This window comes from Sciurus carolinensis, chromosome 11 (assembly GCF_902686445.1).
Source record: "Sciurus carolinensis chromosome 11, mSciCar1.2, whole genome shotgun sequence".
Taxonomy (NCBI): domain Eukaryota; kingdom Metazoa; phylum Chordata; class Mammalia; order Rodentia; family Sciuridae; genus Sciurus; species Sciurus carolinensis.
Window position 1 is genome coordinate 75996220 of NC_062223.1, and position 24697 is coordinate 76020916.

Consider the following 24697-nt stretch of genomic DNA (forward strand, 5'->3'; position numbering starts at 1 on the left):
CGAATTTGTGATACTCCTGCTTCAGCAGTATTACAGGTGTGCATCACCATCATGCATGCCTAAAACCTGAATTTAAGTCATAGCAGGAGCAGCAATTTTTTCCTGAATCTGGCACAGTTTCTTCTCCAAGAATATCTCCAAGGGTGGTTCGAGGATTAAATAAAATGATTGAAACAATATTATCCTACATCATAGGCGCTCTGCAAATTTTAATTCATTCAGATGTGGGGTCCTGCACTTAAATTGAGCCAAGAGGATGAAAGGGACCTAACAGAGGCAGGCGAGGGTGGGAAAGCAGGTGGCGCCCGAATACGCGAAACAGACTCGCCAGACAGGGGCAAAGGAGTAGATTAGTGTAAAGGGGGAGAAACAACCCATACGTTTCCTGCCAGAAGGGTGGAGCAGTTGCTGGAAGGAGTTTAAATTTGGCAGTGGGCAGTCAAGCGCGTTGCTATCCAAGCTCTTTTTGAGGGTGAGGCCTAAGGAGGGGCAGAACGCCATATAAAGGTTTGTAGAAACTAAGGGGACTAAGAAACAAATGAAAGAAAGTAAAGTCTCCCCAATTCTCCGATGGCTGGGGGTAGAAGTGGCTTTATCTGTCCAGGACTCAGAGGCTTGGGAGGACCACGACGGTAGAGGGCACAAGAGCCACGTACCCGAGAGAGCAAGAGAAGAGGGGGCTGAGCGCTGGGCGGAGCATCGAGAAGAGAAGCCTCCCGGACGACCGCGGGAAGTGGGAGGCGTGGCAACTGGAAAAGTGGGGTGGAGCTTCTAGAGATGAGGAGCAAGTTTTAAGGGACTACCAGAACTGGACCGGCCGCAGGGAGGTGGGACTGGCGGGGCGTTCGGGAGCGTGAGGGGTGGGACCTAGGCGTGGTGCCGCAGGATTCGCCGCGGAGGGTGGGACAAGGGGCGTGACCTGAGCCGGGTGTAGGGCGGAGCAGAGAGCGGCGAACACAGGCCGACCTGCCCCGCCCACGGTTCCCGCTGGCGTCAGGTCCCACCCCCTTTCCGTACTGGAGTGTTTCTCGGTGTACCTGAGTATCGGTGTGTACGAGAGTTTGTGGGTCCGAAGTTGCCATGTTGGAGCCCCTCGGGCAGGAGGTATTCCTGTGCGAAAGCGGCTGAACCGCTGCGCCACTGCGGCTGTGTCTTCGAAGCTGACCACGTTCAGAGCTCGCGTGTATTTGAGCATGTTCCTTGGGAGCAGCTCAGCCCGCTGCACTCCCGAGGGACTTCTCGGGAGGGTCGCACTGGACTGCCTGTGTACAAGCATCTTGTTTCTCCTTCGGCCCCTCCCCGATTCCCTCCCCCTACCGGGCTCCCAGCCCGGCGCGCGTCTGGAGCCCACCCCCTCTTTTGGGCGCGAGGCCCCGCCCCCCGCCCCCTTTCCTCTGCCACAAAGTTTATTTGCAACAAAAGGGAGCCAGGAGCGAGCAGCCTAGAGGGAGGGAGCGGGAGCTGGAGAGGGAGCGCGTGGGGAGGCAGGCCGTCCGCCGAGCGGGCGGGCGCTGAGCTGAGGAACCGAGTGTTGGGATCACTCCCCGGACGAGCCGCGATGTCCCTGGACGCTCCAACCAAGACGAGGGACCAGCCGGGAGTTCGCCGCTGAAGCGGGAGCGGCCGCCCGGGATGGAGCCGCTGACTCCCGCGACCGCAGAAACTTGATCCACGACTGATAAACCTCTGCTCAGATCTCTGCGCCCTCCCAAATCCCTCGCGCTGCGGGTGCAGGACCCAGGCCTTCGACTCCCGCCACTGCGTTCCTTTGGAGCGGGAGCAGAGGGGGGGTTGGCCGCGGCTCTCCGAGGCCAGCCCCCCCGGAGTGAGTGCTGCCACCATGGCGGACGGGTCGCCCCGGCCCCCGCTTTACCGCAGTGTCTCGTTCAAACTGCTGGAGCGCTGGAGCGGCGGACCCGGGCCCAGGGAGGAGGACACGGACACCCCTGGTTTGCGGCGCCGCGCCTCGTGCCGGCCGGCCACGACCATCCCGGGCCAGCCCTCCCGGCGCGTGTCCAAGCTGGCGTCGGGGCCCCCGGCCGCCCCCGCGCAGCCGCGCCCGCTCCGCAGCCTCTCGCCATCGGTGCGCCAGCTCTCCCGGCGCTTCAACGCGCCGCATCTGGACGAAGATTCTTCTGGGTCTCGAGACGGGGGCGTCTCCCCCGGGGCCACAGAAGAAGCGGCCGAGGGCGCTGCGCGTGGGGCCTGGCCCAGCGTCACCGAGATGCGCAAGCTATTCGGCGGCCCTGGCTCCAGGCGCCCCGGCGCCGACTCTGAGGCCTCGGGTACGTCCAGCCCCGACGGTGCTGCGTGGGAGCCTCCGGCTCGGGATCCTCGGCAGCCACCGACGCCACCTCCTCGGACTTGCTTCCCCTTGGCTGGCCTACGTTCGGCGCGGCCACTACCCGGGCCTGGGATTGAGGGGAGGCGGCGGCGACAGCAGCAGCAGCAACAGCTACAGGAGAGGGCTCAGCGTCCGGCGGATGGTTTACATTCTTGGCATAGCTTCTCTCAACCGCAGGCCGGGGCCCGGGCCTCCTGCTCCTCCTCCTTCTCCATCGCCTCCTCCTATCCTGTCAGCCGCAGCCGGGCTGCCAGCTCCAGCGAGGAGGAAGAGGAGGGCCAGCCACCGCAGCCTGAGGCGCAGAGTCCGGCCTACCATGGCGGACACTTCTCGGGCAGCGACGAGGACCAAGACAGTGAGGGCGGCCACCGCTGGAGAGGGAGACCGGGGCGCAGGGTTTCGAGCTCCCTGTTGGATCAAGACGGCAGGCCGGACAGTGATGGGTTAAATCTGGGTAACATGAACTCATCAGGGAGAGTCAGGAGCCCTGAACCTCCTACATCGCCAAGAGTCCCTAGTGAGGAGGGATCCCGGGAGTGGGGTATTGGCCCACAGTCTTGTGTCTCAGGTGCCCAGGAAGGCTTGCGGCCTATGTCCGACACTGTGGGAGGAGCTTTCCGTGTGGCCAAGGTGAGCTTTCCAGCATACTTGGCCAGTCCCGCGGGCTCCCGCGGTAGTAGCCGCTATTCTAGCACAGAGACCCTAAAGGACGATGACTTGTGGCCTAGCCGGAGTTCAGGGAACTGGGGCGTGTATCGCTCCCCAAGCTTTGGAACCGGTGAAGGGCTTCTGCGGCCTCAAGTTCGAACCCGTAGCAAGGGGCCTGTGGGCACCACCAGAATGTTGAGGGATGGAGGATTGGAGCTGGATAAGAGCCAACAGAGGAAGTCCCTGTCCAATCCAGATATCGCCTCAGAGACCCTGACACTGCTCAGTTTCCTGCGCTCAGATCTTTCAGAGCTAAGGGTCCGAAAGCCCAGTGTTGACGCTGGGAGTAGCCTTCTAGATGGCAGAGACTCACCATCAGCAGGTGGCCCAGTGGAGCAACTTGAGCCCATGCCCTCCCATACCCCAGCATCACCTGGCACCCGCCCCACACTCAAGGACTTGACTGCCACCCTGCGGAGGGCAAAGTCCTTTACCTGCTCTGAGAAGCCTATGGCCCGCCGCCTGATGCGCACCAGTGCCCTGAAACCCAGCTCCTCTGAGCTCCTGCTGGCAGGTTCTGGTGCTGAGGAGGACCCACTACCACTTGTGGTCCAGGATCAGTATGTGCAGGAGGCCCGTCAAGTTTTTGAGAAGATCCAGCTCATGGGTGCCCAGCAGGATGATGGAAGTGATGTTCCCCCCAGAAACACTGACTGGGCTGGGAATCTGACCCAAGGGGAGCGGTCCCAGGAGGAGCTGTCAGGCCCAGAGTCCAACCTGACAGATGAGGGCATTGGGGCAGATCCTGAACCTCCTGGGGCAACCTTTTGCAGCCTGGGTACTACAGGGGTGTGGAGACCTCTTTCTTCGTCTTCAACCCAGACAAACCACTATGACCCTGGGACTGAGGACAGTCTGGGTGGGTGGGCCCTGGTGTCCACCGACACTCCTCCCACACCAGGTGCCCTCCGCAGGAGACGCAAAGTCCCACCTCCAGGCCCTGGTGGGACTGAACTGAGCAATGGGGAGGCGAGTGAGGCCTATAGGTCCCTCAGTGACCCAATTCCACAGCGCCATCGTGCTGCCACCTCTGAGGAGCCCTCTGGATTCTCTGTGGACAGCAATCTCCTGGGTTCGCTGAGCTCCAAGACAGGGCTTCCAGTGACCCCAGCTGTGGATGAGGGCTTGACCAGTGGTCACAGTGACTGGTCGGTGGGCAGTGAAGAGAGCAAGGGATATCAGGAGGTCATTCAAAGCATTGTTCAGGGGCCTGGTGCTTTGGGACGTGTGGGGGAAGACAGGGTTGCTGGCAAAGCCCCTAAGAAGAAATCTCTGAGTGACCCCAGCCGTCGTGGGGAGCTGGCTGGGCCTGAATTTGAGGGCCCTGGAGGGGAGCCCATCCGAGAAGTTGAGCCCTTGCTGCCTCCATCCAGCAGTGAGCCAATCCTTGCAGAGCAGCGGGCAGAGCCAGAAGACCCTGGTCCTGGCAGGGGCCGGGCACAGTCTGAGAGGGCAATTCCAGAGGCCCCACCTGCCTCCTCTGCTGCCCACCACAACTTCTACTTTGACCCCAAGCTGACTGATGTTCTGTCCCCTCGGCTCAGCCGCCGAGGCTCTAAGAAACGTCCAGCCCGGAGCAGTCACCAGGAGCTTCGGAGAGAGGAGGGAAATCAGGACCAGACTGGTAGCCTATCTCAGGCTCGGCCTTCCTCCAAACATGTTCGCCATGCCAGTGTGCCCACCACCTTCACACCTATTGTGGTGCCTGAGCCTCTGACTTCTGTTGGCCCCCCTGTAGCTGTGCTGGAGCCTGTGGCCTTCCCTGCCCGAGCCCACCCCACATTGCAGGCTCCATCCCTTGAAGACGTCACCAAGCAGTACATGCTGACCCTCCACTCCAGTGAGGGCCCGGCTCCAGCTCCTGTGGACCTGCCCTTGACTCCTGTTGCACCGCCCTCTGTGGAGGCCAAACCCTGTGAGGTGGTTCGGGCTCCAGATGAGCCTGCCCCAGCCAGCAAGTGCTGCGGCAAGCCACAGGTGGTGAGTCCTTTATGGGGGCCTTTGGGTGGGGCCCCAGGAAGACCATGGGCACTTAACCTGTCAGGAGCCTTTTGCTTATACTCACTAGACAGGTGCCCAAGTCCAAGGATGTTTAACTGGTCCTGGAAGTGCCCTGACAGTATTAAGAGTGTTAATAACAGAGGACTCCTGTCTTCTTAGACCCTAAGGAGGCTTCAGGTGCTAATGCTGAAGGTTCTCTGCTGCTCCAAAGTGTTCTAGTGATTAAAAGGTTCTTATCAAGTCCTTTGCACGTATCTCAGGGACTGGCTTTCAAAATTCCCATGTGGGTCTTTGTTGTGATGCACTGGGTATGTGAGGGTGGTGACACCCAGCACAGATCAGTCCTTTCTCTAGGTTTGCTGCTTAGCAGCTGGCAGAAGGCTCCCCTTAGATGTTTGGGCTCAGGGGTCCACCCTGGGCATGTGTTTTCCTTTCCTTTTGTGACTTTCCTGTAATGGGTTAGAATATGTCTGTTCCTGGGCCTGCTAGAATAGTGGAGTACAAGGCCTTACTTTATGGAGTAGTGGAAAGGACTCAGGGTTCTAACCCCAAACCTTCCCTACCTCTGTGACATTGGCCTTTCTCATGACTTAACCTCCCCATCTATAAAGTTGGGTTGGGAGGATGTGAACAAGATGGTGCCTATGTTTTCATCAAGTTAGTACTGTGCAGATTGGGGGAGGTCTGTGGATTTGAATTGGGGCACTCCAGGGGCCTGAGTTCTGCCAGTCTCCCTCTTCACTTAGAGGAGCTTCTAGATGGGGGCTGCTGGGAAAGGGTGGAGGCAAGGAGGCTTCTGCTAAGGCTGAGCAGGAAGGGCCCTTTAGAGAGGTCAGGAATAGTTCTGGCCCCCAGAGGCAGGGCTGCCTCCACAGGTCAGGTTGGGGGCCCTAGTCTCCCATCTTGTCTGCACGCATCTGTTCCCCACCATACATACCCCTTTCCTGGTGACTTTGAGATATGACCCCCACTCCAGGACCCAGTCCTAGGGGTCTCACTCTCCCTGAGGCCCCCACTTCTGCCTTCTGGCTTCAGCCATCTGTAGGGTTAGGCCTGTGGGTGCACATTGGTTCGCAGCTGCACATCCTGGCATCTGGGCTGGAAGCTAGAGTAGAGGCACTTGGTTTCTGGGCTAAGCTAGGGATGGCCAGGGGTTATTAACTGCTGCATTTGCTCTCACTGTGTCCCCGACTGTGAGAAGCCTGGAAACCCTAAACCCTGGACTAATTTGGTCACTCCCTTTCCCAGCGCTCTCACGGCCCCTCTGAACTCCGGTTCCCTTTGTTTCTCTCTGCTCGGCTCCATTTCCCCCTGGTCCTGGCTCTGCTGTTCCTCATGGAGGCCACAGGCCATTGTGGAGTCAGCAAGCACAGAGGGAATTTTGGACCTTACCTTCCTGCTGGGGCCCTATTAGGGGAGCTCAGGGGCCCCTACACTCCACTGCCAGTTTTGTTTTTGGAAGATGGGGGAAGGGAGGACAGAGCAGGGGCAGCTCCTGCGGGTACTGTCCCCCCTCCCTAGCTTCCTTTCCCATGTAATGCTCTCCTCTGGGAACCCTGAGCTATGTTGGGGGAGAGGGCAGGAGTAAACCAAGGGACTCAGGGAGCCTGCATGTGGTGGGGGTGATCTTGAGACCAGAGAAGGGGTGGGAGCTTTTGCAGAACTGACTCCTGCCCCACCTCCCTTTGCCTCCCCCACACTGGGGGACTGAGGTGGGAGAGATCTGCCGTAACACAGACTTCTCCCTGCCCTGACAGCAGACTTTCTCTGGCCTCCACGCCCTTGGCCTCTGCAGTCCTCCCACTCTTCCAGGCCCCATTTTATGTCTCCTCTTACCCTTTAGGGGAAAGAACTGGTGAGTCTATAATTAGAAGAGCAGAGTTGGAGTTGCCTCAGCTGCGGATCCCTGTGTGACTTAGAATTTGTCATATGCCATCTCCGTGCCTTGTTTTCCCCTTCTATAAAATGGGGTTAATGGTCTCTGCCTGGCAGGCTCTCATAGGTGAATGGGTAGTGTCATCATTCGTGCCTAGGGGCAGGAGAGAGGGAAAAGCATGCTCCCCCGCCCCATCTGCTTCGCAGTGAGGCTTGTCCCACCCCCTGGCTTCCCCACCCGTTATTATAACCTAGGCTCAGAAGACATTCACCATCCCTGAGTTCCCCACCTCCTCTTAAAGCCTGAAAGTTCTCCCATCTGCTAGTCTGAATCCATCCTGCTGTCCCCTTCCTTCTGATTCCATGAAAATGGGAAGCAGCTGTCTACCACCTCCTGTTGGCCTTCCTGGAGGAGACGAGTTCCTTGTCTAGGGTCTGAGCTTCAGTCACATTCTCAGCACTGTGGGTGGGGATGGCATGGTATGGGCTCCAGAGTAAGAAGAGATGAGAGGGACTGTTATTATTTGCTTATGGGACAGAAACCAACCAGGACTGAGGAGAGAATGTGGGGAACAAGACCTCAAGCTGTGGGAAGGTCCTCACTCTCAGGTGTCTCCCAGCCCAGACCCAGACCTTGGCGTGGTGTTGCCTCCCTTGCTAGGAGGCAGGGGGCCTAACCAGTCCCAGCCCAGCCTCTGACTCACTTTGGACCTCTACAGTTGTCTTTGTGTCTCAGTTTTCCCATCTGTACAGTGGTTGGACTGCCTGGTCTTGGAGGCCCTTTAAGAAAGACTCAGCCTGCAGGGTGGTAGAGGTACAGCTGGAAGACAGCTCTCTGCAGTTGCTGTAAGGGATCTAGGACCAGAGAATGAGGGGCATCTCACACCATCTACTCTGAACACCTGCCTCGCCCCCCTGACAGTGAAAGAAAGGTGGTTTCTTTCACTTCAATCCACAATAGCTGGCTGGTCAGTGACCCTTGGCACCAAGGCTTCCCTACCCCAGCCTTAGAATCTTGTAGTCCATTTCTGCACTCAGGTACTTGATGCCCAGTTGACCCATGAGACATCTCTAGCCCAGAATCAGGAAGCAACTTGTCTCTCAGAATCACAGACGAATGAACCCACGAAATTCAGCACATTGGAATAGCAATAACAATGGCTAGCATTTATTAAATGCTTACTATATATAACAGACACTGCTGTTTCATTTGAGTGTGAAAACTTGGTTATCTTATAGTGTGACCTTAGATTCACAGGCTGTTGGAGTCACCCTGAATCTTAGCATACCAGTATCTTAAGGTGAAGAGACTGTTTCTCAGTGAAATTGGCCTGCCATCTGAGAAGGGGCCCAAGTCAGGGACAGTTGAGGACATCACCTGCACATCCCAATAGCCTAAACACTTTCATATGCGTTACTTAATTCAGAGCCTGGGCTGGAAGTAAGAAGAACTTTGAGACCCAGAAAGGGAGGATACTGGGCCTTAGGTCACACATCAAGGCCAGGCAGAGGCAGACTCAAGCACCAGAACCCTGGCCTTGTTCCTGCCTCCCCCCAGCAAGATCTCCCCCGACCCCCAGCTCACCCAGGCAGCTCCCTGCCCTCCGCAGGCCTGGGCTGCAGCTCTTAGAATTGCCTTTGTCTCTCTGGCTCCCCCTTGGCAGGGAACCCATAGTTGGTGTGTGTGTGGGGGGTTCTCTCCTTCTCCTCCTTGACTCTTTGCTGTGATTTTTCCATGGAAACTGGTTCGGGAGGAGGGGATGAAGCCATTAGGACATTTGGAATCCTGAGCAGTACCAAATATCTATAATTAAATATCTTGTCACCCAGCAGGAGGGGAGTGGGATGGGGGAGGACAGGCAGAAAGGCTGTCCTTTTCCTGTTTATTCTCTGTCACCCCCATTCCTTCCCAAAGGTCCTGGGCTGCTACAGGGAGTGCTGTCCAGGAATGAGTCCACCCAGCCGGGAAGGGTTGGCGAACGGACCAGAGAGTTGAGCATGACATTTTCCAGCCCCTCTGTTTCTGGGACCAGCTGGGTTTGGGAGGCTGCTGCTAATCCCATCCCCAGCCCTCTCTTCCCCAGCATAGGGACTTGCCCCTCCTGCTCGCCTCCTTCCCATCTGTGATCTTTCTGGCTACACATGCTGCAGCAGTCGGGTGGAGACACCCCCAAGCTGCCTGGGAACTGAGACATTGAGTTTAGACTCTAGAAGCAGTCTGGACAGGGCTTAGGATGTTAGCCTGGCAAAGGAGGCTTCTTGGAGGAGGTGGCTGTGCCTGAGATTGGCCTTAAAACCAGGCCAAATCAGAGAGGAGGTTGTGCCAGGACAAGGGCACAGCTTCAGCAGACCAGTGGGAAAGAACAGGGCAGGTTGTGTGCAGTAAAAGTTTGTTTCAGAGACTTGGGTGGTCCTCCATAGGGTAATGCAGTCATCCACAGAACAAATACTGAGTACCTAGACTGGCAGGCACTCTTCTAGGTCTGTGGATAGATAGCAGCTAGCTCCTGCCCTCACAGAGCTTCCAGACTAGTGAGGACATCTGTCTGTAAAAGCGACACGATGTATCAGGGAGCAGAAGGAGCTAGGGAGAAAAATAAAGCAGGATTAAGAAATTGAGAATGACTGGGTGGGGTGCTGTTTTAGACTGAGGGGTCTGGAAAGGCCAATTCTGAGGAGGTGGCATCTGAGCAGAGGCAAGAGGAAGTGAGGGAGCAAGTCAGGTGAGTGTCTGGAGGAAGAGCATTGTGACAGAGAGGGACAGCAAGTGCAATGGCCCTGAGATGTTTGAGGAACAGACCCAAGTATGGTGTGGATGAGTGGAGTAGTAGGAGATCCAAGGTCAGAGGTAAGGGAGGGTAGAGGTGGGCCAGGCAGGAAAGAGCCATCGGGTGGTCGGAGGACTTCACATCTACTGGCGCCTAGGAAAGTGAGAGGGGTAGGCATTGTTGGAGGGTCCTGGGTGGAACAGGGACCTGAGCAGTTGGCTGAGGCATGAACAGGTGTGCTCTGCCCTGTGTGTGGGTAGACTGCAGGGCTCAGGGTGGAAGCAGTGAGGCCAGTCAGGGGACCCTGGAGTAATCTGGGCAAGAGATGATGGTGACTTTAGCCAGGCACAGGTGGTTGGGTAGTGGATTTCTTCTATATCCCAGAGGGCTTTGATTTTTTGTTTCTTTATTTGTTTTTGTTTGTCTTTGGTATGGAGATTGAACCCAGGTTTGCTTTATCACTGAGCTCCAACTTCAGTTCTTTTTGTTTTTATTTATTTATTAATTATTATTATTATTATTTTGGGTACCAGGAATTGAAAGCTTTACCACTGAGCTGCATCCCCAGCCTTAATATTATTATTGTTGTTGTTATTATTATTATTATTATTATTATTATTATTTTAATTTTGAGACAAGGTCTCACTAAATTGCTTAGGGCCTCGATAAATTGCTGAGCCTAGCTTTGAACTCATGATCTTTCTGCTTCAACCTCCTAAACCTCTGGGATTACAGGCATGCACCACCACTCTTGGCTTTTATTTTTTATTTTGAGAAAGGGTCTTTCTAAATTGCTGAGGATCTGACTGAGTTGCTGAGGCTGACCTTGAATTTACAATCCTCCTGCCTCAGCCTCCTGAATGGTGTGCACCACCATACCCAGCAACCCAGAGGGCTTTGAAGGGCCAAGGTCCCTAGCTCTCAAGGTGAACACAGAGCTACTGCTGCTTCCGTGGCTAGACAGTGTGTATGAGGCCACTTAGGTTGAGGAGAGGGAGGGTGACAAAGCCCCCAGAGTGGACTGGGACTGCAGGATGCCCTAGTCACACCCTGCAGGCCTGTATTGACTTGGCTGAAATGCTTAGAGAGTGGAACCACCACAGGGCCCCAGGAAAGCTGGTGACAATGCCATATCCCACTCTCTCTTCTGTAGCCACCATGACCCTATCCAGCTCTAGCTTTTGTGTCTCCTGGGACAGGGAGCTCATGCCACCCAAGGCAGCCTCATCCCTCCCATCTAATCCCTCAACTGCCTTGGCAGCGCCCAACTCTCACATTCCTGGTAAAGAAGAAGGGCCCACCAGGCGCAGTTGCACATGCCTGTAATCCCGGAGACTTGGAAGGCTAAAGGCAGGAGAATGACTAGTTTGAGGTAAGCCTTAGCAACTTAGTAAGACTGTGTCTCAAAATAAAAAGGAAATGTAGCCCTGTGGTTCCCCTTTATAGAGTCCCCCTGGGTTCAGTCTCCAGTACTGTTAAAAAAAAAAAAAAAAAAAAAGCAAAGCAGGCTGAGAGCTGGCAGAGGTTTGCCCAAGGCCCTGTGGCTTTTGTGTGAGCTCTGGCCCAGGTGTCCTGACTCCCAGGCCATGCGTTGGCCCCACAGAGTTTCCACTGAACAGAGTTGGCAGAGATGGTGATGGCAGGGCAGGGGACAGGGCAGTCCATGTTTCCCAGAAAGGCTCACAACCCTGGCACACTTATTGGGAAATGTGCCCAGGCAGCCTGGCGCCTTGCTGGCAGGCCCTGAAATCAGGACCCTGGGTCCCCTGGGAAGTAGGAGCCTATTGGAGCTGATGTGCCCCCCACATGGGAGTTGGTCCCCCCACATCCCCCTCCACTTTATAGCCACCAGGGTAGACAGAGGCAGAGGGAAAATGCCAGGCTGCTGGGCTCTGATTAGTAAGTAAGCTCCAAACTATGATGGGACCTGGAGCCCCAGCCAACCTCCAGTAGCTGTGGGGATCATTAGGCATTCCTAGCCTGATAGAGCACTTGGTGGTCTTCATTAGGAGTGGGGAGACTGGGATCCAGCCTGGCCTTACCATTTCCCGGTTGTGACCCCTCTCAGAGCACATAGCCCTCCTTGCCCTCAGAATTGCTGGGGAGGCAGCAGCTGTCCTGAATAGGCTCCCCACTTGCAGACCTAGGGGATGGCAGGCTGGCCACTGAGGCCCCTGAGGAGCTGAACTTAGACCCCTGAGGAGCTGAACTTAGAGTTCTCTTTCCCTCCCACAGATGCTGCTCTAAGCTCCCCCTATCCCAGAGTCCTTCCTCATACTGGTGTCAGGCCATGGTGTTCACTGAGGCCTGTCCCCAGAAGTGGTGTTTTTGCTGCATGTGGGATGTTACAACTTCCCCTGGTTTATTTCTGGAGGGACTTGGGAAGTCACTGGGCTCTAAAACCTTCCCAGGGCAAGGGTGCTAGGGTGCAGAGAGTTCCTGAGGTGCAAAGGTCACAAGCTAACTCAGAGGTTTAGGCTATTGATGGGTAGTGTATTAGTGTCCTATATAGCAAATTACTGCATTTCAGATACATAGCATCTTCAAATCTATAATCCTCTTGCCTTCCTTTTTTTTTTTTTTTTTTTTAGTTGTCAGTGGACCTTTATTTTATTTATATATTTTATTTTTTATATATATGTAGTGCTGAGAATTGAACCCAGCACCTCACACATGCTAGGCAAGCGCCCCACCACTGAGCTACAACCCCAGCCCTCTTTTTAATTTTTGAGACAGGGTCTTGCTAAGTTGAATTTGTAGTCCTCTTACCACAGACTCCCAAGTCACTGGGATTACAGGCATGTGCCACCACATCCAGCATGTCTCTCTTCTTAAGGACTCTTGTGATTACATTAGGCCTACCTGGATAATCCAGGATCCTTAATGACATCTGCAAAGTCCCTTTTGCCATGCAAGGTAACATATTCACAGGTTCAAGGGATGAGGACATGGACATCTTTGGGGGACTGTTGTTCTGCCTTCAACACAGGTAGACAAGGTATGAGACTGTTGACTTCTGCAATCCAGAGCCCCCTGTAGGAACTGGTACCAGGGTAGTCTCACTGCATTTATCCTATTCCATTTCATTCCACATTCCTTCCACATTTATTAATTTAGTAGTCAATCATTGAATCCCTTGATAGCCAGTCAATGAGCCTCAGGGAAAACTTGGACACGATTCTTGCTTGCCAGGAACTGTCCTCTCCCCATGAGGTGGGCGAGGCCTGGAAGAAGACTGAACCCAGGCCAGTGGGACAGGGACAGAAGTGCCAATGGGTTCCTTGGGGATGGGCCTGGCTGCCAGAGGTGGGTGCCCCGAGGTGTGCTGACTAGACATTGGGATGACACGGTTCCTGAGAAGGGCAGTTGGTAGGAGTGTTCAGGGAAGCAGGGGCTTAGGAAGGTGGTGGAAGTCACACCTTTGCCAGGTGGTCTTACCTGAAGGCAGGGCTGAGACCTCTGGGCAGTTGCCAGAGCTCCATGTTGGGGATCGGTGACTCTGGTGCTGTCTGAGCAGAGAACCTGTCAGGTTCCTTCATGTCTGAGAGGTCAAGAGCTTCCAAAGAGGCAACATGTGGAAGACCTAGGATAAGCACTTACAGATTCCCCTGAATCTGTAAAATGGGGTCCATATCTCCTCACTCCACAAAGAATTATTAGAATTATGTGAAATCATGTCAAGATGGCCTGGCACATAGTAAGTGCCCAGAAAATATCAGTTCCTCCCCTCATGATTGACATGCTAAGATGTGTTTCTAAGAGTCTCAGTTTCTTCCAGCCATGAAGCAAAGGACAGAGTGCTAAATTGGAGGCTACTCCTGTGAAGGGTCAGTGGTTCAGCAGCCTGGGCCTTTGGAGATGGTGAAGAAGGAGAGGGGCCAGGTGCAGTGGCGCACACCTGTAATCCCAGCATCTCAGGAGGCTGAAGCAGGAGGATCACGAGTTCAAAGCCAGCTCCAGCAAAAGCAAGGCACTAAGCAACTGAGTGAGACCCTGTCTCTAAATAAAAATAGGGCTGGGGATGTGGCTCAGTGGTCAAGTGCCCCTGAGTTCAATCCCCAGTACCTCCCCCAAAAGAAATAGGGGACCACACGCCCATTGTCCTCCTCTCTCCAACTCCATCTGCTTTTGTTACCACCAGTCCCAACCTAGGGCTTGTTCTAGATGTCTCATCCCAGGTAGAGACAGAACAGAGCCAAAGTCTTCTCTGAGTCAAAGCCCCAGGCCCTCAGAGGTAGGGCTTAGTCTCTCTGCTTCCTGTTTTGGGCCTCTGCAGCACAGAGTCAGAGAGTCTACCTGTCTGGTAGACCAAAATCTCTGACTCTCTTGCTGGGTGGTATTTTACAAGTCATTGGACCTCAATTCTGACCCTTAGTTTCCTGCTCTGTAAAATGGGGATGCTAAGGAGTTATTATGAAGGCAAAGAGAATACTTGTGGGTCCCTCAGCCCAGGACTCTGGGTCTAGGACAGTCTCAGAAATGTGGCCACTCAGCATGTGCCTTTTTTAATTTTAATTTTTACAATTTTTTTTATTTTGAGGCATGGTCTCCCCAAGTTGCCCAGGCTGGCCTCAGCCTTTCAATCAAGGTGTACCATCATGCCCAGCTAGAGTGTGCTTCTGAGATTGTCACTCTCAAGAATCTGGCATCCTGTGGTTTAAAGATGAAGGATTCTAAGTTCTTTTCCAAGAGGCAAGACCTCTTAGCTTGATTTTGTTCATGATTTTGAGATCATTACTTCTTGGTTCTGACACCCTTTTTCTTGAGATTCTGGGGTTGGGAGAGGCAGGTCCTCGATCAGTGGGAGGAGAGGGGGGCTTTGAGTTCGGGAGGGGTCAGTGGAGGGAGCAAGTGCATGGTTGGTGTCTGTTTCCTGTTTATTGGTTCCCAGGGGGTGAACAGGCCCTGCTTCTCCAGTGCTGTGGAGCAGAAGGGAAAGAGGCCATGCTCTGGCTGCCAGCCAGACCCACAGCCGGGCCTCCTGGGACCGCCAAGACCCCACTCCCCCACCCCTGGACAAACACTCAGTCCTTTCCCAGGACAGGGCACTGGAGGTTAAGGAACAGATGTGGAAGGGAAGGGGTGGAGGGATGGATGGGGCCCTCCCCGCAGAGGAAGGACTGTTGACTCCATCTTTCTTGGCAGCCTATGTCACTAAGGTGTCCCTCCTGATTTCTCATTGCCCCCTTTCATCTCTCCCTGTCCCCCTGGGCTGGGCCTTGGAGTGAGACATCAACCTCTAGGCAAGCCAGAAGGACAGGAAGAAGAGGAGGGCCAAGGCCTTAAATGCCAAGATGGGCCACCTGGAAAGACCCCAGACACCAGTCATATATTCTAACCATCCCTCACCCCTGCATGTGAAGATGGGGAAACTAAGACCCAGCCAAGGGAATGGTCTTGTCAAGGACCTGCAGTATTGGACCAGATCCAAAAGCCTTCCGCATGAACCTCACCATTGCTCCAGCCCCACGCTTGGACTACTGGGTAGCGGGTATCACAGAGTTCTTGAGGGGAACTCAAGTTCTTGTGGTTCATCTGACATTTGAGGGAATTTGTCTGAGCTAGGGCAGGGAAGGGAAGCCACACTATGTTTTAGAGACCAAGATGACCAGATCACACGGAGAGAAGCTGTGTGCAGGAGCCAGGTCAAAGGTCTCACATACCATACCAAGTTAAATAGCTTGGGTACTGGGAACTACAGAGGCCCAGGAACTGAGGAGGAACAAAGCCAGCTTTTCAATTAAAGAACATCCTCTGATGTATGGTGGCTGGAGGGAGCAAGGAGGTGAGAAACCTAACTTAGGGGAACAGATTATGTAGAGGTGGCCAGAAAAGGATTGACTGGGAGAAAATTTAGAGCTAAAAATCTGGGAGCCCTATCAGAAGCTGGGGTGGAGGAGTGGGACCCACAGTAGGATAGGATGCAGAGTCTAAGTCATGTCCCTGCTCCTGGGCAGAACTGCCCTTGGCATTCTGGAAGGGTGAGGGTCTGAGTCCTGCCCCTGCCTCTGAGCCCAGTGTGTCCCCTAATTTCAGTTTCCCCTCTTGGAAAGAAGTGTCCTGCCTCTATCCCCCAGGGGTGTCCCAGGGAACAGCCAAGCTCCAGGCTACAGTCCCAGTAGGCCCTTCTGGGATAGACCTGATGTAGGGAGTATGTGGAGAGGGAAGGAGCAGGCCATGTTGGCATGCCGACTGACCCAAGACAAGTCACTCTGCCTCAGCTTCCCCATCTTTGAAGAGGTTGTTCCAGATGTGGTTCTGGAACACACAGGCTCTCGGGACCCGGGGATTGAATGACTGGTAAGCAGGACAGCAGGCAGCCCTGCTAACAGCATCCAGGTTGGGTCCTGAGGTCAGATCCTTCTTTGTTCAGTAGACACCCAAGATCAGTGCTGTGCTGTGGCCCTGTTGCCCTGTAGGACTTCCTGCAGAAAAGCAGGTAAGGGGGCTGTAGGGAGAGGAGTAACTCAGATTCCGGGCCTGATCTGAGCCTGTTTCCCCATCAGGTGCCTAAGAACCCTGCTAGGGCTTTGCTGGCCCTCCTCTCCTGCCTGGACCAGCCACTTCAGGCTTCTCCCCAAGGCCAGCGGGGGCGTTGCCTGGGGCGGTTGAGGAATTTCCGAGGGAATGGCTAAATTCAGCCCCAGCTAAAAATAGTTCAGGCCTGGCCCCAAAGCTGGTGGAGGAGGAGGAGGAGGAGGAAGAGAAGGAGGAGGGGGAGGGTGGCCTGGCCAATTTCCTTTTGCCCTGACTGGTCACCTGGGCCAGGGCCACCTCTGTCCTCTTAGACTCCTGCTTCTTACTTGAACCAGGCCTTTCTGTCTTTAGGAACACCTTGCTTGCTTCTTTCCTCCCCTCCTCTGTCTCTTGTCCTGCTCTTGCCCCTGAATCTTCTGCACTCCTCTGTCTCTTCTGGTCCCCTGTCTTCCTGCCTCCTCCACAGAGCCAGACTGTGGGCCCTGGCCAGGTGTAGGCCTTCCAGAGAGGCCCCTGTGTAGGACTGTGTCCCTTTGGATTCCCAGCTCAGGTGTCAAGAACCATCTTAGCCCCAACACATAAAGCTAAAATGCATCTCAGCTCTGCTTAGTAGTGGGGAACATGCTTCGAAGGCTCTGGAGTATAGAGGTGTGGGTACGGGCCCCCAGGTCACCCTGAGACCCAGGGCTTGGTTCTGGTCAGGGGCCCCACCTATGCCAAGCCCTCCTGTTTCTGGCACACAGTGGGGCTTAAACACACATTTATTTTAAAAATAATATGAGGGAAGCAGGAGAAGAAGAGCAGAGACTGCCCTGGGGCTGTTCCGAGCTCCCCTGCCACCCACACCCAGCCCTGTTGACTCTGCCCTGGGGACCAGGCAGGTGGAAACTGGCCCAGGGGCAGAGGGTCCTGGCCTGAGTTAGTAACAATTACAGGCAGGATGGAAACAGACAGACCCAGAGATGGTGAAGTTCCTGACCCAGATCTCAGAGTCCAAGGTAAGAGGTGGTATTTGAAGTCAGTCTGACCTCTAATGCAGAGGGATCAGGGAGGAAATTGGTGGAGAACCTTCAAAGGTGAGTCCCACAGTACCTGACTGTAGGCTCTGGTCAAGGGGTGGATTGTCACTGTAGTATCAAAGCTTATAAAGCCTTCCTGGGGGGCCAGGAGCAGGTCTGAGCACTTAACCGCCATTAACTCACTCAACTGCCATTAACTCACTCAACTCTCACAACAACCCAAGGGGGCGGTCCTATCATCCTTGTGTCACAGGTGAGGAGCTCACCACTGTGAGGTAGTAGCATGCAGGTTCAGGAAGCTAAGTGAGTGACTGAACTGGAGTCCTGCTCCAGTCTGGCTGCAGAGTCCATGGGCCTTACTCCTGGCCTTCAGGACTGCCTGCAGTTGTGGCACAGGAGGAGACATGATGATCCCAATGGATTCACAGCCTGTGGCCCAGGCCTTAAGAACTAACACATACCCAGGAACTAGCACATAGTAATTGCTCAGGAAATAATAGTTGACTGGCTTCACCACATTGTAGGGCCCTTGGAGAGTGAGAGGTGACAGACTGGCAGAAGAAATGAGTGTTTCCTGCCTTTTTGGGCCCAGGGACCATGCTGTTGGTGCTGGAGATCAGCTTCAGTGGTGCTGGGCTCCCTACTGGTGGAGAGAGCTCTGACCCCAGAGGTTGGGAAGGTGCTGAGATGCACCAGGGCGGGGGTTGGGGGGCAGCCCTGGCGATGCTGGCGCAGTCCCGCCTGCAGTATCTGGAAAGCAGATCTCTTGGGCCGTGGCCGGCGTGACTCAAATGGAGACAAAAAAACCTCCCATATTTGGACAAAGAGCCCAGAGAGGCCCAGACCCGGAGCCAGCCCAGGCCGGCTCCCCCACCCCCAGCCTCCTGCCCTATCTCCCTCTGGGCCCTTAGCCCCGAGCCCTGTCCCACAAGTTTAACTCTTGGGCCCCAGGCAGTGCTGTGGCCCCATCTATCAGTCATCAGGCCACTTTCTGTGTGGCCAGCCTGGGCTGTGGGTGCTGGGGAAGGCACAGTGTTGAGCCTATGCTTGAGGTTGGAGATGCAGAGAGGAGCCCCAGCAGAGCCTGCAGGCTGGAGACCCCCACCCATCCCAACATGGATAAAGCTAAAGGTGCCCACCATGTAAAGGTGCACGTGTGCGCACACTGTCCTTTTCAATCCCCAGCAGATTTCTGTATCCACAAAAACATCACAAGTGAGAATTTAACCTTCAACCCTTCAGACCTTTCCTGGAGCAAGCTTTGGTGGCAGCAAAGTTGGAGTAGATAGGGACCACCAGATGTCAACTGAACTACTGTAAACAGGCACCATCCATCTGGGAGATGTGTACAGAGCAGTTTGTTCCTGCGCTTGAGAACTCTTGAGTGCCTGACGAGGGGCTGGGCTGGGCAGTGGACGCCAGACCACAGAGGGGGTTTCAAGCCATCCCTCCCTGGCAGCAGGACCTCATCTCATGGGAAAACCCAGCAATCTGCCCCACTGCTGGTCATTAGTGGATTGAGCACTGACTGCACAGCTGCTCCTAACTTTCCTAATTGGCCCTGGCCAGGGGATGAGCTTTAGTGGTGGTTCTGGGGAACCCAGGGTAACCTGTGAAATTTGGTGCCCCTGCAGTCCATTGGTGCCTGGAGGTGTAGGGTTAGAATGTGCCTATGCATGGACAAGAAGGGGCTCCTGCCGCATGGACAAGAAAGGGCTCCTACCTCAGGGAACCCACCTGAGAACCAGTCTCAGGAGGCCATGGAGGGTGAGGGCAAGGGAGACCAACTTGGGGCAGTGACTGAATCCTTGAAGGACCAGTGGGGCCTTGAGAGGCTAGAGAAGCTGGTGCCCTCTGGACAGAGAAAGCTGTGAAGGTCTGTGATAGAGAAGCTCTGGTGCATACCAGATGCTGCAAACGCTCCTGATTCTGGAGAGTTGTAGGCCCTGGGGAGTCTTGAAAGCCAGGCCGGAATATCAAACTTGATCCTGGGACAGTGATTTTGAAATTTTCAAAAATAATGAAACCTTTCTTTAGTGGAATCTCAACAGAATTGTAAGATCAGCCAGCCTCATTGTTCTGTGAAAGTGGGAGTGTCTGCCCCACAACCATGTTTCCCCCATGTACTTCCATGGAACCCCCAGGACTCGATCAGAAAATATCTGTTGAGGGCTAAGCAAAGCCCCAGGGCAGGTGCATAGAGCAGGCCTACCCTTCAGGGTCTCGGCAGGCTCAGACGGGTAGCCTGCCAGCCGTCACTGTGGGTGGGGAAAACTCTGAGGAGCCAGGTCTCCAGAGGAACCAGGGTAATGGGACATCTGCCTGTTCTCAGGGTTCCTTTGAACAGGTAATGCCCCAACTCAGGGTTTCTGGAGCTGACCTGGGCCCTCTTCACCAGGAGGACAACCTGTTGGGCGGTGGAAAACCCTCCACCCATGACTGCCACCTGGAAGGATAAGGCTACCAGGAGGTAGGAGCTGGCAGCCAGCTAGGCTCCCAGAATGTGTATGCTGTCTTGACCCAGCTCGGTTATACTGACCAGCAACAGGCGATGGCACATTGTCTAGAGGCCCAGGAATACTGGCTGCTCTATGGTAGGATGATTTAGTTTAGAATCAGGAAAGATTTCCTCAGAATTGGGCGTGAAAGGAAGAGTGGGAACAAGTGTTTGCAGGAGGAAGCCCGAGTCCTGAGGCTGGCAGGGCCACCCTTTGCAACCTGGACTTTATCAGTCTCAGGCACTTGCCTCCCTGGCCTGCCACACAGCCTGGGCGCCCCTTCTTTAAAAACAAAGTGAAAGTCATTGCCCAGCATAAAAATAGGGGAGGGTGCAGAGGCCTAGGGGTGCCGTGGAGCAGGGCAGGCTGAACTACTGAGGCCAGACATGATGCAGTCAGAGCAGGTTATAGGTGGGAAAATGTGACTCCGGTAGGTCAGCAAGGCCCGGTCACTGAAGGTGAGAGGAGTCAGCCTGAGTGCTTGGACTTGATCCTGTACTCAGTTGGGTTGATGTCATGGTCAGAACTGACTGGAGCCAGATGGCTTAGGTTCAGATCCTGCTCTTCCTCTTCACCGTATGACCATGAGCACTTAGTGACTCTGTGGCTTAGTATATACACCTGTAAAATGGGGATAATGATGACAGCGCTTATGATAGGGTTGCTATGAGGAATTAATGTGATAATGACTGTCACGGCCAGACTGGACCATAAGCCACTGGGGATCAGTGGGAAGCCATAAACCAAGTTGGAAGGGGAAGGAGAGTGGTGCCTTAGTCTGGATGAGGAAGGACGACAGAGGTAGAGGGAAGTGGACAGGGTCACTGACAGTCTTTGATAATGGCATGACCTGAGGGAATTCCCTGAGGAAGACCTGAAATTTCCTCCGCGGCAGCTGTACATAGGAGGAGCTGAGCTGCCGTGCAGAGATCTCCACTGGCAGACATCTTCACCCCACTGCAAAGTTGCCTTTGACGAACTCTGGCTCAGCTAGTCTGTGCTCCTCGTCATACAGATAAGGACCCAGAGAAGGGCAAGGTCACCCAGGGAATTCTGACCTCAGGGCCTTCATCAGCCTGGGGCCTCATTCTAAAATCTGGCAAGCTGGTCCTGAGGGGGCTCAGCTTAAGCTGGGGCTGGGAGTTTGGCCTGAAGAAAGAAATGGACAGTTCTCTGCCAGAGCCAGGCCCCTCTCTGCTTGCAAGGTGGGCAGGGAGGGCTTCCTGGAAAAACAACTGGGGTGAGACTGGAACTGCCCAAGAGGAGACCAGTGAGGAAACTGAAAGGAGATGGCAAACACAAAGGCACCATTCTCAGTCCCAGAGCAGCACCCTGTTTGTTTATTTTTGCAGTACTGGGGATCGAACCCAGGATTTGGCACAGGGTAGGCAAGCACTTTACCACTGAGCTACAACCCCAGCAGCACCCCATGTGATCTGTATTCAGTAGGAACCGCCCTAGGACCTGGTCCTGTGTGTAGGCTGGGAACACAGGACAGGGCCAGGGACACCAGGGGAGATCAGGGGTAAAGGAGAGGATGCCCTGATGTGAGGGGAGCTCAGGGGTCCCCATGCAGGTGGGAGAACAACAACAAGGTGTGCAGAAGCTGCTCATGACTGAGACACAAGATTAGAGTCGGAAGCAGGGATCACATTGCAAGGCAGGTTTTTTAAAAATTCAATCTGCGTATTAATATTTTGAATAGGTAATATATTCATGTGGTTTGGAAGAACCAAAAGGATAAAAAGTCTTCCCACCCAGCTGCTTCTTACAGCCCATGTCCCAGCCAGGATGCCAAGTTTCTAGGTTTTCATGAATCCTGCCTGAAATACCAGCAAGTACATTTTCTGTTCCTTGCTTTCCACACAGGTGACAGCACGCTGTGCACTCTGCCTTTGCTCTTTACGCTTAATAATCACGTGCAGATCTCGCCTCCTCAGTAGTTTGAGGGATCCATGTTCTTTTTTGTACTACATGGTGTTCCACCCTGTAATAACCGAACTGTATGGAACCACATAGAAAGGATATTGAGGTAACCTGCAGTCTCTTGCTGTTACAGACAGTGCTGCAGGAAGCAATTTCAGGCATAGATCATTTTTTATGGGGGGGGGTCCCTTCTAAGGTGTGGAATTGATGAGACATAGGGTGTATGCTTTGCATTGTGGTGCAAGAGAGGTATCCCCACAGCTCACGGTTTCAGACCTTTGGATATTTTCCAAGTCTGAGAGGCGCAAAAGGATATCTCAGGGCATTTTAATTTACATTTATCTCATGCTGAGTAATCTTGAGTGTCCTTTCCTGTTCCCTTTTCTGTGCATTGTTCTGATCTTCTGTCCATTTTTCTTTTGGTGTGTAAAAAAATTTTTTAGTTGTAAATGGACACAATACCTTTGTTTTATTTATTTTTATGTGGTTCTGAGGCTTGAACCCAGTACCTCATGCATGCTAGGCAAGTGCTCTACCACTGAGTCACAACCCCAGCCCATTTGGTAGCCTTTTGTTTCATCTTTTTCTAGGAGCCCTTTAAATCTTAGGGATGTTAATTCTTTTTCCAGGTTATGAATGGCAGATCTCTTTTCCTGATTTGTCACTTGACTTTTTGACTTTGTTTATGGTATATTTTTGCGATGTAGAAGGTTTTGTTTTATGTGATCTGATTTATCAAGCTGTTGTTTTATGGCTCCTGGATTTGGAGACGCAGTTAGAAAGCCTTTCCCCAACCTAAGGCCGTAAAGCAATGTTTTCCTCTGGTATTTTATGTTTTCTTGTTTTGTTTTACATTTAGATCTTGGATCTACTTGGAGTTTATCCTGCGCTGTAGTGTGAATTATGACTCCAACTGTTTTTTATTTTTATTTTTTCCCAGATGTCTGGTGTTTTAAGCACAGGAGCAACTTGGTCACAATTGTAGTATCTTTCTGGCATGGGTGTGAAGGTCAGCAGAAGGGAGTGAGACTGTGGCTGCTGAGAGTCTGTGGCAGAGGAATGAGGAGAAAGAGCTGGGGTGGCATCAGAAGTACTTGGTGGCATTTGGAGATGGGGGCTCAGGCTGGTGGTACAGTGTTCCCAAATATTTCGTTTGTGTTGCATGACTTTGTACAAGTTCCATTCCCTCTCTGGGCTTCTGTTATAGTTGGAAGGGGCCCTGGACATCACCCTGATCCCAGGGCTGACTGTGAGGAAGGAGGCTGTCCCAGAGGTGGGGGCACAGAAGATGGCTGTAGATCTAGCCATGTGGATCAGGCTTGGCCAAAGTAGATGGAGAGTTAACAGCTGAATTTACTATGTTCCTGGACTGGGCAGGTAGGAAGGTGGAGAGGGGCAGGTGCCCATTTAAAAATATGCACTGCAGCCTGGCTTAGCAAGTCCGATGGGGCAGGCCCTCTGCAGCCCTCTGGATCTGGGAATGCCAGGGGTTACAGGGAGTGGGTACATCATCTGCTGTCTCAGGAATGTGGACACAACCATTGCCATTTTGGGGGAGTCCTCCCCCCACCATAAGCAGGCACCCTTGTCCTCTCCTCAGGGATGCCAGAGTGGACACACCACGCCCCAGAATCTAGTTGTGGCAATGCCCTGGAGTTGTCTGACATCAGGTGAGTCCTTATTCCCTGGGGCCTCTATCCATTAAAGGGGGTAACTGGTCTTGCCCTGACTGCCTCCCACTCAATTAGCACTAGAGGGCTGGGGATATGGCTCACTTGGTAGAAAGCTTGTCTTGCATGCACAAGGCCCTGGGTTCAATCCCCGGCACCACAGAAAAAAAAAAAGGAAAAAGAAAAAACAATCAATTAGCACCAGAAAGGGAAGCCTTGAGGTCCATGCCTCTTCCACTTTTATAGATGGGGAAACAGACTGTGGAGGAGCCCTGGACCCGTGCCCTACCTTGCTCTTTCTTGACTTTCCTGGTCCTCTGGACCCTCCTCTCTGCCCCCAGCATGGCCTGTACCAACTCCCCACCCCCACTCCTGGGCCCCAGTGGTCGAATTCCAGGACTGCCATTGCCATGGCAACAGCCAGCTCATTGGGCCCTTCCTCTGGAGTTCTCCACCAGGCCTGTTGTCCAGGGGAGGAGGCTGAAAGTGCCTCCCACCCCTGGGGGACTGGAGAGTTGGGGGTGGGGTGGGGAGTAGGGCAGACCCAGCTGGTTTCTCATTTGTTTTCCAAAGTAGAAAATGGAAAAGGCACAAAAGTGCTGTCAGCAAAGGCTACTCTGTTATCAAGGAGAGTGGGAGGGAAGGAGGTGGTCACCTGGGCTCCAGACTAGGGCCACCCAGAAAGCCACACCCAATCTTTCATCTGGTGAATCACCCCATAGGAGAGTCTGAGACCAAAGTAATTCAGAATGGGAGGGCCTCCCCAAGGTCATTGTCATCCAATGCTAAGACCTCCCAGGGACTGAGGATTCCAGCCCAGTTTGGGCTTCTCCCAAGCAGATTGCCCATAGTGGAAGGAGCTCCCATGGTACCATTGAAGGAGGGGAGCTCTTCAGCCCTGGGGTACACAAGCAAGGGTTGCCAGGGATGCCTGTCCTGGGAGGGGACTGTCTAGGCGATGTCAGAGAGTTGGTTTCTAAGAGAATCGTAGAATTTTATTACAGATGGGTGCAGTGGCATACACCTGTAATCCAGCAATTCCAGAGGCTGAGATGGAAGAATAACAAGTTTGAGGTGAACCTGAGCTATTTAGCAAGACCCCAAATAAAAAAGGACTTGGGACTTAGCTCAGTGGTCAAGTGTTCCCATGTTTAATCCCCAGTACTGCAAAGAAAGACTCTTCCTGCTAACAATAATACAGTTCTATTTGTAGCAGCCAGTATTTATTGTGCACTCTCTGTGTTCCTGGCACTGTGCTAAGTAAGCCCTAAACATTCCCTACTTTATAGGTGAGGAAACTGAGGCACCGATGTGGACTTCTGGAGGTTGACTGGCCATGAATGGAAAGTGATCTCTGGCTTAATTTTCCTTATTCCAGAGCCCAGTCCATTGTTAAATGTGCTGGTGTATT

General features: G+C 53.7%; 1 protein-coding gene across 3 annotated transcripts in view; it reads left to right on the forward strand.

Annotated features, from left to right (window-relative positions):
* The first annotated feature begins 1398 nt into the window (after window positions 1-1398).
* Arhgef17 (Rho guanine nucleotide exchange factor 17) overlaps window positions 1399-24697 on the forward strand; it is a 58392-nt gene continuing 35093 nt past the window's right edge. The window contains exon 1 of one of the 3 annotated variants that reach the window (XR_007103894.1): window positions 1399-5032. Coding sequence is in view for 2 of the 3 variants with exons in the window: in XM_047516538.1 (XP_047372494.1) it covers window positions 1841-5032 (3192 nt within the window). In the remaining variant the exon portion in view is untranslated. The remainder of the gene's footprint in view (window positions 5033-24697) is intronic. The other 2 variants (XM_047516538.1, XM_047516539.1) reach the window with 2 other exon arrangements.